Below are 13253 nucleotides of genomic sequence, written 5' to 3'. Positions count from 1 at the left end.
ACGGGAAGTGTGAGCCGAGACCAACGCTTCTTTCCTTTCGAGAGCTGCCCGTGCGTTTTCCTGGGGAAAGATGGATCGCTCTTTTTCCGCACCATTTCTCGGCCCTGCTTTGCGACGATCCCAAGCAGAACAACGGATGGATGGTCCATGCGCAGGGGGTCACAAACAAAAAAAAAAAAAACGGTCAAAACAACAAAGGGTCAGTTTCACGATGCTTCCCCCTTCAGAGGGATGATGATCAATCCACCTATACTACTGCGTAAAACTAATCCAATTCCAAAACTGCGCCATTTTTTTCTTGTTTTGAAAGCAGTTGAGGCCCAACACCTGGCGTCCGAAAACTTTAACTATTGGTGCCATGTGGCATTTTCAAAAACCTTAATGCTGTGGATATCCGACCATCAGGCTGCCTTGCATGACTTGGAATTGTTGACGACACATTCGAGTGACGCAATTTGGGTCATGATGCGCAGACAAAACACTGCCCCTTATTCTCCGAGGCAACGGGAGAGCATTCCAGCGCGGAGCTTCAAGCCCACCTCAGTGCTCGGTATATTATATCCCCCTCATAAGGCTCGGACGTGTGCGTACACGAGCCCCGGTCTTTAACGACTGCGCTACCTGACTATGTCTGCTGCTCAGTGAGGGTGGTTATGATGTCTTGATTCAAGTATTCGAGAGATGTACCAAATAGGCCGGGTAGGTGACTGATCTGGCTAAACCATAACCCCGAAAGTGTTGCTATCGGTATTTCTTAGAAGCTAGTTTGGAGCTGTTGGTGTTCATCGCCCAAAGCCTAGAACATAAATGACGCCTTGAAATGGCTGTTCGTTGAGAGTTTCGACATTATTCTTCACCATCATTGAACCTCGCAGTCAGTATCTTTACGAGAACGACACAAACCGGCGCCACCATGACGCCCGTCGACATTGCCCGACCACTCCAAGCCCGGCTTGAACCCGACTGAGACTGCTGTCACTTGCGAATGTTGTAACCTAGTGGCGGCAGGAGAGTATTCGATGCCATATATGCTTCGACAGTTGTACCATGTGCAATAAGCGTCTTGCACCATCGCGTGACTCGTGAAAATGCAGTAGAACTGGCCCTCGCCACATCATTTGACGAAAAAAAAAAACCCCTAGTCCAGAGATCATGATCGTGTCCCCAAACGCATAACATATGGCCTCCGGGTATATCCCCCACCAATTATGCCCACTTCAAGCCAAAACCCAAACAACGCCCATGTCATATTTCCCTTGCATATCCAATAACCGCCCAAAACGCCAATGTGATGTTGCTGTTGAATCTCCCAGTGGATCTCTCCTGGCTTCTGCTACAATCAGCTGGCCCACCTCACTCCAACCTCGACACAACTAACATGTCTGATCCGCGCCGAGTCCTCCTCCTCCGCATCCTCGTCCATCATTTCGATGTCGTCCACTGCCTGTACCGTCTTCGTCCTCGCAATCACAATCAAATCTCGTTCTCTCGTGAACGAGGCCCCCACCTCAACCGCCTTCTGAATTGCCCTCCCCGTCGCAATAAGCACGACATCATCCAGCGCATCTGATATTGGCCCGGTTTGGTCTGATCTCCCATTCTTCGCACCCAGAGCGGCAACACGTGCTGCCAAGGGCAGACCTTTTGTTGTTCCCTGTTGGTTATTTCGGGCGCTCTCCAGTGCCTTTCGTACGCGTTTTACAAGTGACATGTGGGAGGCTGAAGAGGCCACCTTGATGATCTGGGTGCGATTCGCGCGAGGAGGGGGCAGGTAGCCATCAATGTCGGGTGTCGTCTGGTTTTGGAAATTGCTAGAGGATGCGGCCGACTTCAAGGTGCGCCGGTGAGGAGGGAGAGGAAGGGGGCGTTTGCGGATTCGAGAGCATGCATACCCCAAAAGTGTTAGCAGAGTGGGCCAGATTTGCGGTCGCTCTAGGTGAGGGTAACGAACCATCTGGAATGGGTGGGAGCTTGTTTTCGGGTTTGTTTGGCAGCGTAGTTGGTGCGCCCACAGGCTGCTGTGTCATTGGAGAGGCCATGGCACTGCGACTGGAGAAGTTGGTGCGTCGCCGGGTGTATGATAGCCGCAAAAGAGAGATCGCCGTTGACTAGATGGGGGGGATGGCTTCTTGGATGGATATGCGATGCGGCCTGTGGGTGCAAGAGTTGGAGCAACAATATCTCTGTATGATTAAGGCTTGGAACCTGTCACAGAGGCTCTGCCGGTGTAGTTAGTGCCGGCTATGCAAAGTGTAGAGAGTGAGTCCCGTCGTCAGAGGTTGGCGTAGTTGATGGATGGATGGTGTCAAAAGTTCAAAGCCGTTAGTGGGACCGTCAACCCCAGAACTGGGCGGGCCAAGGCTGAAGAGCCCCACTGGAGCTTTGACCGCCTGCCGTATTTGCTGGCTAACATGGAGCTCCCCGCCAACAATTGCGACAGCGTCTCAGACAGCAGCATCATACCACTTCAGCTTCCAACGGTTTTGTTCTCTTTTGTATGCATATGATATCCATAATCCAGGCACACCATCATTGTTGCTGACAGTCACCATACAACCGACAGAGTCTCAATCGTAATATGGATGCCTACATCTCGAATCAAACATCACGATAGCCCGGGACGCGTAAACCATGTCTGTCGAAATCTGGCCTCGAATTGCGCCAGAAGAACTTAAGGTCGCCATTAGGGAATGTGAAGTACGTCGCTGATTTGGAGCAGGAGCACAATGGCTGAGACGCTTTTGGAATCTTGGGTCGTGGTTAGACCTCCACTTACACCACCGCAAACACAGGAACGCGAACTCGGCTGGCTTGTTCAAGAGCTCCACGAAACCCTCACCAACCTCAAGCATGGCCTCGAAGATTGCTATGCGCTCCTTGCGCCCATCGATCCCGGATCTACTCTGGTGTTGAGCACCCCTCGAAATGAGATAGTAAAGGGCACCATCACCCGTGTCGGAACGCGCATTGTCAAGGGGGTTTGTTGTTTCCCGATCTCCTGTGTCGCTGATGTTCCCTAACGTTTGTGAAATAGACCATCCACCTTCGTCTGCGCACCCTTCCTCAGCAAACAATAAGCATCAACCCCGACCATCCCATACACCTCGGCCCGCTTACTACCCTCCACACTTTGCTTACCCACTCGATCGACCTCCTCAATTTGACCCTCAGTTACTCGTACCCAACCGAGTCCTCGCCAACCTTGGACAAGAATACATCCTCCCCCCAGTTTCTGTCGGCCCAGCTGCGCCTCCTCTCGCAGTCCTTTACAGAGTCCCTCGCCATTCTCAAAGGGCCGCCTCTTCTCAACTCGGATCCCTCTTGGACCTCTCGCTCCGCAGCGCCCTCCCACTTCATCCCGCCCTTGACCATCCCCTCCAACAGCTCGCACAACCAGTCCTCTCATCCTTGCCTGTCCTTCCACCTCACCATTCAGGACTCAAGTCTGGTCCTCTGGCTCCGAACCCTCGAACCCGCCCACGCCCCTGTACACTTTAGCACTAAGCTTGCCCTCGCCATTGGCACCGCCCGCCGTCTCGAACACGACGAAGCCGAGCGGGTTTTCGGGTACTGCTGCACAGGTGGCGACTTGACCGGGCTACCGCACATTCACAATAGCAACCACGATCCAAACATTCCCTTGGCGCCGGTGCTCTCAGGCACCCGAAGAAAAGAGGTCGAGGTGTATGTGAGGGAAAAGGTCAGGGTCGAGAGTGCGGATCCCAGTCTCATGAGTTTGACAGCCAAGCTCACGGCTCTGACGCATACGCTGAGCTTGGCGAGGAGGAATCTGGCAGCTGTCATGGGGGAAGAAATGGAGGATTAGGCATCGTCTTATCCTCGTAGTCATCGCGGGTCGAGCGTCACTGGGGGTGGCCACTAGTACAAGGCCATACCACTGGGACTGGATGGGACAGGGGAGGAAGCTGACGAAACACTTGATGGCAGTGCAGGAATAGGGAACGTTGATCAAATGACAAGGAGTGGTTGTTGTTCACATTGGCTGGAGTTGGATCGGACGTACTACTCGAAAGGGTTCATGTGCTGTTTCAGACATTCTCACACTTGAATTACACATGGCACAAAGCACGGGGAGTATTGGGTAGGTTCATGGTTTGGTTCGAATTGATTTATGATTAGCAAGTTTAGCATGCCTGGCTAGCTACAGGTGCGGTCAAACAAAAAAACATGTCTGGATGGATGTTTAGGCCACTGGAGACCAAGGCATGGGCACCAGAATCCTGCTCTTCATTTCCTGGATCAGGGGTACCGTCTTGTGCACTGTTTCGGCCCAGCCCTCCTGGCTCCAGCTCTTCTCGCGGCGGATCTTGCGCTCCTCGAGATCAGCAAACTGCCAGAGGTGGTGCACCGTGTTGAGATCGCCAATCTGCACAAACCAGGCTCCCACACCTTCCATCACCTCGCGCCTGGCCTTGAGTCCGCGCCTCCAGTGCGTCTCCCACTCGAGAAGGTTACCGGGATGGAGCGTGTAGGAGCGCAGCTCAAAGATGCCGCCGAGCTGTCGGGGAGGGGTCGTTGGCCAGAAAGAGAACTCTTGCATGAGAGAGGACTTTTTGCTGCGAATCAAGCCGCGGAGCTTCTTTTCAAAGGCTGGATATTCCGGGTGGCGGGAGATGGCGTTCAAGGAGGCATGATAGCCTTGATAGCGCTGATATTCCCAGATGTGTACTGTTGAGACAAAGCAGATTAGTCACCCAAACGACGGGAGCTACACAGGTATCAAAAAGAAAACATACCAAATGTCTCGCAGTCGCCAACCTCCGTTCTCCAACTGCCCACCAGATGAACCTTATTCTCCGGCATGCTGGCCATGCGGGGATACCACTTGCCCACCAGCTCGACATACTCGTCCACGTCCTTGGGCTTGACCTCGTGGAAGACAATCGAGTGCACATACTTGCCGCGCGCCAGCACCTGGCTGAAGCTGGCCTCGATCTGGGCGTCCATCTCGCGGCCCTCCTTTGTCCCGTAAATCAGGTTCGTCAGGGGGCCCGCCTTGCGAGGGGGCTCGTGCTCGGCCGCGTTGGCAGTGGTTCCTGTAGCGGTGCTCGACCCTGTGCTTAGCTTTCCAAGGCCCAAGGCCGAGGTGGATGGGGAAGAGGAGGTCGATGTTGAAGAAGAAGAAGAAGAAGAAGAAGAAGACGAGGCAAACGCACTGGCTTCCCGCTGCTTCTGCGCCTCCGCAAGCTTTAACCGGAACTCCTTCTGCTTCTTGTTGAATACTTCCTGCTGCTCTGGCTCGATGTCCCCGAGGGAGGGGGTGCGTTTTGACGAGAGGGCGAGTGAGGTGGTAAAGGCTCTGGTGGTTACCGGCCGGACGACAGCGCCAGCCGCGGCGCGACGAGCAAGTTGTCTTGATAGCATGATTTCGGTGGTTGTTTACTTCGCTTGTCGATCGGCCAGCCTGAAGAAAACTGTCTCTCGAAGCAGCGAGTCAGATAAAAGTGTCGCTCGCCGGAACGGTCAGCCTTGACAAGTTTCAATTGCGCGCTAGAAATAGCAAACAAAGAAAATCGAGCGCCGGTGCGGTGCTTGGAATGGTTCGATATGTGGTGCCGAATGGGACGTCTCGGAGAGTTCGAAACGCAAGAGCAGCAACGAAGCAGATGTAACAGCAGAAGGCGGACGGGCAACGGTCTGCCGGGTAAGCTTGTGGCGTGGGTGCAGACAGAGCACAGCAGAGGAAGCAACCTGGAAGTGGCAGTGGCAGGCACGGCACAATCTGAGAGCGAGAAGGGGAAGGGGAGGGCAAATCAAAGAGGATGGTAGTAAAGGAGGGGGAAGACGGAGGATAATTGGACAGAGAGGCGGCCGGGTGCTACGGTGCGCACAGCTATTTCCCCCGCACTTGAGAGCGTAAAGTAGGTAGGTAAAGTTGGTGATAATTTGGTTGGTGAGGAGGGGTTCGAGGAGAGCTTTAAGGTAAGGTGTTTTCCTTTTCAGGTAAACTGAAGTGAAGGGGGAAGCTTGGAGAGCTGGGAACAGGGAACAGATGAGTACAAGTCAACAGCCAGTCCGGAAAGCAACGTCAGCTGGTCCCCTGCCTGAGGCGAGTGAGCCTGAAGTCCATCTTCATGCAGCAAATATCAGTCCAGCACCCCAGCTGGCTGTCCACCTTGGTAATATGTCCAGGGTCTGGCGCAAGCCCGGGCCTTGATGCCCGTTTGCTTGTCTGGGGTTGGTGAGGTGCGGGGGTTATGATGTCACGCGCCTGGACTCGCCTAGCTTCACTTTGGAGTGGAGAAGCCGGAGAATCATTTCCACGGATTCCGTCCATGCCAAGGATTTAAAGTGAAGTTTGGGTCACCTCAGCTTGGACTGAACCGCTGAAAGCCTTACAATTCAGGCACCTCTTCCGCCTCTCGGCAACGCTGGTTGGCAGCTTTCGGGAGCCGGAAGCAACCGTGAAAAACGCTCGTTTTCGACAACCCCGACAACCTCCATCAACAACGTCACCCGAACCCAGTCCATCTTCTAACCCAGAAGATAACCGTCACCATGTCTTGGCTCGGAGTTGCCCCCTTCAAGAAGTTCCCGACGCCCGTTTGTATGTTGCTGTCCCAATTGAATCCCCCCATCATCATGTGCGCTGACTGACGATTGAATGACCACAGTGCGTCCCATGGCTCCCTTCTTCGCTGCCGGTATGTCACTACCTAACCCGACTATAACTCGACGCCACCTCCCCCGGGCTGCTCTCTTCAGTAACTAACCTCGACTCCTACCAGCCGTGGTCATTGCCTATGGCGTCAACTCGGCCCAGACTGCCATGATGAACAGTATGCCCCTCCGCCCCTCCTGTCCTCGCCGACTCCCTGCGCCCACGATCCACCGAGTTCCCAAATACTAACAATACTCCCCCACAGGCGACGAGTTCAAGAACGACCCCCGCAACCCCAACGCCAAGGCCTCCCATTAAAGAAGACGCTGTTGACGACGGTTGTTGGAATACAAGAGACGAGAGCGGTGCAGCAATTTCCTTGACCCACGATTCTTATTCCCCCTGAACGCGAGCCCCGAGGTCATTTGCGCCAGTGTATATGTATCATAGCAGGCAGCCAACATCAATTGAGCTGTGTCGGCGGTTTCGATGTGTTCCCCTTGTTTGCGCGGGAGGTTGCAGAGAGGAAGGGTGAAACGGATGGCATCTACAGCTTTCCAGTCGCTTTGCCGAGAACCAACCTGTATGACTGCTCAATTCAGAGTCTGATGTCGATATCAGGAGTTGTGAAGCCAGTTTTTCAGGTTATCAAGAGGGATCGGGGGTTGCTCAAGACTCAGGTCAACAGCATTTGCCAGCTACTCACTGTTCGCAGTGGGTTATCGACATTCATCACCATTCTCCCGTTGGTATGGATGTTTTCGCTCTGGCATAGATTGAATTTCTACCCATTGCTGGGCGCCCGCGTTGAGAGCACGTTTTGCTGCTTTAGGATACGTTGGGAATCAGTAGAGGTTACATGTCTCTGTTGCTGCTCGTAGATGAACGATACCCCCAAGAAAATAAGTAAGCCCATGTGGCATCCCGTGATCTTAGCAAAAATCATGTCTGTTCAAGCTATGCCCCTGGGTGATTCGCCTCCAGTGGGCCCTATCTTATCGTGATTTTTAAGCCCAAGTTCGAACCCCAACGCTGGCCGCATGTGTCATGCCGAGCCAATCCCGCTGGCAATCCGAGAAGACTGGATGGACGCCGCCGCCGCAGTTGACAGCTTTTATTCACATGCTGTCATTTCACACCTGGAGATTTGTCGCCAGCAGGTCGCAATCTCGGATCCATTCCTTTTTTCAAGTTGTGCGTTTCTTCAGCGTTAGTCAGAGAAGTCTCTTTTGCAGCACCACCATGGCCGAGACACAAAGCGGCACGCAGACTCCCATCTCCGGGGCTTCCACGCCAGTTCCCAGGGGCAAGGCCGTCAACAACAAGCCACCAAAGAAGGAAGTCAAAATATTGATGCTTCATGGTAAGCCTTTTTTTTGCGGACCTAGAGACTCATATATGAGCGCTTTTACTCTCGACTTGTCGTATCGGTTACCCCTCACCGCACCTCTCACTTGTACTACTTACTCTCATGTTTGACCTCAGCTCACTAACACTGGCAAAAAATAGGCTACACTCAATCTGGTCCCCTGTTTCGCGCCAAAACCCGCGCGGTGGAAAAGCTCCTCGTCAAGGCTCTGGCTCCCCGAAATCTCATCCCTTCTCTCATCTACCCCACCGCCCCCAACCGGCTGTACCCCCGCGACATCCCGGGGTATCAGCCGTCATCCGACAACGAAGGAAGAGAGGACGAGGAGATAGACTCTTGGGCTTGGTTCCGCAAAGACGAAGCTACTGGGTCGTATCGTCTTGTCCAGCAGGGAATGTTACAGCTCGCCTCCGCTATCGAAGAGACCGGCGGCGGTATCGAAGGTGTGATTGGGTTCAGTCAGGGGGGTTGTGTAGCTTCCATTCTTGCTGCCGCGTTGGAAGGGTTCAGGCAGCCGGCTGAGGAGCACAAGGAGTGGGTGGAAAGTATACGGGCCGCAAACGGCAGACAGCCGCTCAAGTTTTGGGTGTCGTACTCTGGGTTCTGGGCTGTGGACCAGTACCTGAGCGGGTGGCTTTATCAGCCAAAGGTGAAGACGCCGAGCTTGCACTATTTTGGTGGTTTGGATACAGTGGTGGATGAGAGCAGGAGTCAGGGGCTGGTGGAAAGGTCGGAGGGGGCAGTCAAGGTGGTCCATCCGGGCGGGCATTATGTGCCCGTGAGCAAAGAGTGGGTGGTGCCGCTGGCTGGATTTGTGCTACAGTCTCTAACGGAGGCCCCTCGTGAGGACGAGAAGCTTTGAGATTGTCGGTCATTCCAACATCACATCTGCACCTTTATGCACTACGCGGGATACATTAATAGATGATAGACAGAACAGAACATTCACCATATTACACTACTCGACAGTATCAATTGACCGACTAGATGTTCCGTGATATTCCCGTTGAGGACTTGGGCGGAATCACACCCGCATCAGCTCCTTGATCGGGCACACTCTCGGGTGTCTCATAGTAGGCCGCCTTGTAGCGGGAACCACCTGACCCTTGGCTCGGCAGCTCTCTCTTGTCCTCCTCATCCCGTCCCAAATTGGCCTTGCACGCCAGTCTACCTTGTTCGGAAACGTCGCCCTGGTGAGCCGGCTCGTTAGCTCTCCCGCCGAGTGCTTCCTCGGAAGGGAGCAGATCAGGCCTGTCCTTCCGGAGTGTAGCCCTTTCCAGCTCAACCGGATCCTTGCCCCACTTCCTCACTGTTGCCTCGTCAATCCCGCCCGGATTATGCTGATAGATGTGAGCTGTCTTGTCTTCTGGACCACCTTCACCCTCATACGCCCGGCCATGGACCCAGCTGCGAATCTGGTAAGCCCCTGCTTTTCATTTTGTACTCCTCTCGGGCAGCAATGGCTTACTGTCCCTTGTCGTCCACATCACCTCCTTCATCACCCGGAATGCGACGGTTGTAGCTCTTGCTGGTGACAAAGTCGACCCCCGTCTTGACAGTCGAGCCGGAAAACATCTTGTTAGCCGACGTGTCAGGGACACCAGAGTCATCCAGTCCTCGTCTGGAGGAGCCGGTCTTGGACTGATACGTGTTCAGGTCCCGCTCGGCATCGCGGGCGATCTTGGACAAGTCGGGCTCGGACATTTCGGCTGTAACTGCTGGCTGGATGCTTTTCCTCTTTTGACCGAGGGAAAAAGTGTCCGGTGAGTTGTTTTTGTTACATGGCAAGAAGAAAAAGGGGTAACGCAGTTATAGGGAGGCATTGTGTTTGGTGACAGCTCAGTCGTGGACGTCATTGTGTTGTCACTCGGTCAGCTCTTGGCCATGACAGCTCCATCCCGGTCGCCGAGCTGACAACTTCTTACCCCAGCTTCAATGATTGCTCTCTAGGAGTGGGACTCCCTGTCGTGGATTGGTTGTGCCGGATAGGCTTTCCGTCGCGGGTGGCAAGGTTGATGTCACCGTGATACCACGGTCCCGAGCGGAGCGATGAGCTAGGTGAGCGGGCATGCCAAAATAGAAATATTGAAAACTCAGTCTCGTGCTACTCTCGTCAATTACTGCCTTTCTGGTTGCCTGGAGATACTTCTCATTTCACGCTCAGGAGACGCAATGGGATGGGGCCAGAACCCATAGGGTAGCAAACTCAGGGGTTAGTTGGCCCAAGTTGGCCGGGCAACTGTCAGGGGCTGCCCCCTACCGTCGAGCACCAGGCAATTTCAGGTTTGCATGACATGTGCCATACCATCCTCCCCACTGAGAAAGCTGGTGCATCAGTTGAAATTGTGCTCAGATATTTCTGGGCGAAGGTCGGCTTAATTCTCATCACTGGTAACGTAGTATTTCTCGAGGACATGGCGAACCAGACACCACCATCGCACTTGCACAGCATCCCCCGTCGTCTGCGAGGCAGCTTGCATACAAGCTTATTGCTGTATCCTCCGATAGATAACCCTCTTTCACTCCACAGCCTTCTCCTCTGATCAGCCGAACTCGGGTATCGGCCGTAGCACAGCTTTTTCGGGCCAAGCTTTCAGTGTCAGCTAACTGGTAAAGCAGTCTTCCTAGGCGAGCAGGTTACACCCGTGCAGGCCCCCCTCTGTCAAATTGCACGAGGATAAGCAACTCCCCGGTTTTGAGGAACAGAGAATGTGGGAGCGATGGTGAAGGAGTCGGAGTCGGTGCTCGTCACTGCCGTGTATCAGATAGGTGTGTGGTCCCGTGTCTCAAATTTCGCTACATCCAAAGCTTTCAGGTAAGGTATGGATACAAAGAAGGGGAAATCCAAAGCCAAATCATAGGTATCTCTTTTTGCCACCCGTTGAAGGCTTTCAACCCTCTCCGCAGCCACAGCACCCCCTCATACTGCCTCCATGGCAGGTAAACACACCAAACTGAAACAAAACAATCCAAGTTGTCATGCTGTTTTCGGGTCCCTCCTCCTCCTCCTCCTCCTACTCCTCTTTGGGCATCACTTCCTCCATCTCCCGCTTAATCTCTTCCGCCTCCTCCTCCCTCCCATCCGCCCTCAAGCCCTCCTCCACCATCTGGGACGTCTGCCTCCAAAACAAATCCTTCTTCTCCGTCTCCAAGCTCTCCCTCCTCCACTTCCGCCCAGCTTCCAAATTCCCTTCATGATCTGCTATCCTTGCCAAGAAGTGCTTGACAATGAAGAGCAGAAACCGGTCATTGTACCCCATTTCTGTGTCCGCCCTCGTCCCCCCTTTCCCCAGCCTCGTCACCACCTTTGTGATCACATCCTTGAGCATCTTCTCCGCGTGCGCCAGCTTCTTTGGCGTAAAAAGTGGCATATACATCTTGGCCAGTAACTCCTCCAACTCTAGCACCCGTGCAGTGGTGGCCTCCTCCCCGCGGATCTGGATCGACTCGTCCAGACTGGACGTAAAATCGGTAAGTAACCTTGAGCTTCCTCGTCCCGGGGAATCGCCGTCTTCCTCCATGAGCACTGCGTACCCACGGCGGAGGTGGATGGTGACATGGTCTTTCGGCCCGCGTGTCTCGGTGATGAGGTCGAGCCAGAGGGTCCAGGACTCGGAGACATACATTTTGAGCATGTTGAGGGCTTCTTCTTGGCTGGTTTGGGGGTGATTGTTCTTTTGCTGGCGGTGGATGGAAAACGCACGGGTCAAGGCGGCGAGATGGCATGAGATTTTGGTAAGGGGGTGCCCCGACGATAGGGTGATGTTGGCGTAGCGGGCGAGGTAGTCCATGAAGAGACTTAGTAGCTCGGGCCGGTTGGCGGTGAGGATCAGCTGGGGGACGGCAAGAAAACAGTCCCATATGATTTCGATGGGGATGTTGGCAGTGGTGGCGGTGGTGGCAGTGGTGGTGGTGGTGATCTCGGTGCCGGTCTTGTTGTCACCACAGGCTGCCGAAGAAGAAGAGGATGCGGTGATTGTGAGAGCAGAGGCTATTCTTTCATTGACCGAGTCCAGGATTTGGATTCCTCCTGCATTCTGCCCCCGATCAAACAAAGCTAGCGCTTGCTGAACTTGTTGAAGTATGGTTCCAGCAGGCGCGGCGGGAGGTGACGGAATCGAAGACTTCCACGGCTTGTCACCGGGGGACCAAATGTTGATCAGCGCCTTGTACGCATCGAGAGAGAATTCAACATTGCGAAAGTCGGAGTTTTGATGCAAGAGCGGCGTGTTCATCGCATTTCCAACTCTTGCCATCACAGCTTGGCTCCCAGTTGACTGGACAGTTGGAAGACCAAAGTCAAGGTGAGCTGCGGCCGTCTCACTACTGACGGTGTTGTCGGCGTCGTGTGCTCGCTTCTTCGTTGCCCTGGACTGAGCGGGCATCAAGGCGTTCTGGCTTCGTCCCTTTCTGGTGTTGTACTTTGACCACTCCCACTTGTGGAACTGGCCTTTGTACATTCTCGCTCTGCATTGTCATTGTCTCACACGTTAACTCGGCCTGGCTACTATCTTCGGTCCGAGGAGAGAGAGAGCCAGCTTACGTTGCCTTGAACCTGTGAACGCGGTGCATAATATCGATGACCTCGTTCAAAATGCGATTTTCGTCCATGTACAGCTGCCTGATGACATCTTTTTTGGCTTCCCAATCTGCAGTGCTGCTCGGGACCAACGGTTTCTCCGGCGGAGCACCTGTATTTGTTGGATTCCCTTGCATCATGTAATTCTCCGGCGGTGCAGCCGCGAACGGTTCTTGGTATGGGATGGCCGTGGAGCTTGGAATTGTTGATGGATATATTGAGCTTGGTCGAGGGGTCCCGACGTTAGCAACCAGGGAGGCCGCAGCGGCGTGAAAACGCCCTCCTAGACATGGAGGCAAGAAGGCAGAGCCGTGCCTGCCATGATTCCGGAAGGGAGACGAGCGCACGATGCCCGCTCTCCGCCAGTCACGGGAGTGTCTGTATGAATAGCTGTGCTGGTAGGACGAGGGAGGAAAGGGAAAAGGGGGTTGGAACTGTATGAATGACATCGGTTGAGCCGTTGTGGCTGTTCCCACCAGATCGGAATTGGCTCTGGATTGCGGATGCTCGTATTAGAGCCAGGGCCCATCCCCAAGCGTGGTAAGCTGCAAGTTAAGGTTTTATGTTTGTTGACACAGCGGATTGCAGTGGCACAATCACGAGTTAAAAGGGCTCTGGTGGGGAGCAGACCGGAGCTTCTCCAGGCAGACCTCCCCACACCTTCCCGGCTCCCCTCTTCTGCT

The 13253-nt window shown here is 54.1% G+C and overlaps 7 protein-coding genes across 7 annotated transcripts; 3 read left to right on the top strand and 4 right to left on the bottom strand.

Moving 5' to 3' along the window:
• Positions 1-1090: 1090 nt before the first annotated feature.
• On the top strand, positions 1091-3826 carry QC761_610830 (uncharacterized protein; the record flags this gene model as incomplete). Its single annotated transcript, XM_062881491.1, has 3 exons — positions 1091-2697; positions 2793-2978; positions 3035-3826. Exons 1-3 carry the CDS (start codon positions 2632-2634, stop codon positions 3824-3826), a joined length of 1044 nt encoding a protein of 347 aa, XP_062730233.1. The 5' UTR covers positions 1091-2631.
• On the bottom strand, positions 1340-2039 carry QC761_610840 (uncharacterized protein; the record flags this gene model as incomplete). Its single annotated transcript, XM_062881492.1, has 2 exons — positions 1340-1884; positions 1952-2039. The coding sequence occupies 2 exons, from the start codon at positions 2037-2039 to the stop codon at positions 1340-1342; spliced, it is 633 nt and encodes a 210-aa protein (XP_062730234.1).
• A 288-nt stretch (positions 3827-4114) lies between the features above and the next one.
• Positions 4115-6060, bottom strand: QC761_610820 (uncharacterized protein). The gene is made up of 2 exons (XM_062881490.1): positions 4758-6060; positions 4115-4689 (listed from the first exon to the last, which is right to left on the bottom strand). Exons 1-2 carry the CDS (start codon positions 5383-5385, stop codon positions 4205-4207), a joined length of 1113 nt encoding a protein of 370 aa, XP_062730232.1. The 5' UTR covers positions 5386-6060; the 3' UTR covers positions 4115-4204.
• A 459-nt stretch (positions 6061-6519) lies between these two features.
• ATP18 (atp18 subunit J of the mitochondrial F1F0 ATP synthase) lies at positions 6520-6940 on the top strand (the record flags this gene model as incomplete). The annotated part of the gene is made up of 4 exons (XM_062881489.1): positions 6520-6568; positions 6636-6665; positions 6750-6800; positions 6888-6940. The coding sequence occupies 4 exons, from the start codon at positions 6520-6522 to the stop codon at positions 6938-6940; spliced, it is 183 nt and encodes a 60-aa protein (XP_062730231.1).
• A 729-nt stretch (positions 6941-7669) lies between these two features.
• On the top strand, positions 7670-8973 carry FSH3 (Family of serine hydrolases 3; the record flags this gene model as incomplete). The annotated part of the gene is made up of 2 exons (XM_062881488.1): positions 7670-7985; positions 8132-8973. 2 exons carry the CDS (start codon positions 7670-7672, stop codon positions 8851-8853), a joined length of 1038 nt encoding a protein of 345 aa, XP_062730230.1. The 3' UTR covers positions 8854-8973.
• Position 8974: 1 nt separating this feature from the next.
• Positions 8975-9695, bottom strand: QC761_610790 (uncharacterized protein; the record flags this gene model as incomplete). Its single annotated transcript, XM_062881487.1, has 2 exons — positions 8975-9398; positions 9460-9695. The coding sequence occupies 2 exons, from the start codon at positions 9693-9695 to the stop codon at positions 8975-8977; spliced, it is 660 nt and encodes a 219-aa protein (XP_062730229.1).
• A 1049-nt stretch (positions 9696-10744) lies between these two features.
• On the bottom strand, positions 10745-13171 carry QC761_610780 (uncharacterized protein). Its single transcript, XM_062881486.1, has 2 exons — positions 12535-13171; positions 10745-12458 (listed from the first exon to the last, which is right to left on the bottom strand). Exons 1-2 carry the CDS (start codon positions 13017-13019, stop codon positions 11006-11008), a joined length of 1938 nt encoding a protein of 645 aa, XP_062730228.1. The 5' UTR covers positions 13020-13171; the 3' UTR covers positions 10745-11005.
• Positions 13172-13253: the final 82 nt, after the last annotated feature.

Source organism: Podospora bellae-mahoneyi, chromosome 6 (genome assembly GCF_035222275.1).
Source record: "Podospora bellae-mahoneyi strain CBS 112042 chromosome 6, whole genome shotgun sequence".
In the NCBI taxonomy this organism is placed as follows: domain Eukaryota; kingdom Fungi; phylum Ascomycota; class Sordariomycetes; order Sordariales; family Podosporaceae; genus Podospora; species Podospora bellae-mahoneyi.
This window is presented reverse-complemented; position numbering and strand designations above follow the sequence as displayed.

Bases quoted from the DNA above. Each gene is read 5' to 3' on its own strand.
- QC761_610820 (XM_062881490.1), bottom strand. From the start codon at position 5,385: ATGCTATCAAGACAACTTGCTCGTCGCGCCGCGGCTGGCGCTGTCGTC. The intron at 4,690-4,757 runs GTATGTTTTCTT...TTGTCTCAACAG, and splicing joins TGGCGACTGCGAGACATTTG to TACACATCTGGGAATATCAG.
- QC761_610780 (XM_062881486.1), bottom strand. From the start codon at position 13,019: ATGTCATTCATACAGTTCCAACCCCCTTTTCCCTTTCCTCCCTCGTCC. The intron at 12,459-12,534 runs GTAAGCTGGCTC...ATGACAATGCAG, and splicing joins GTTCACAGGTTCAAGGCAAC to AGCGAGAATGTACAAAGGCC.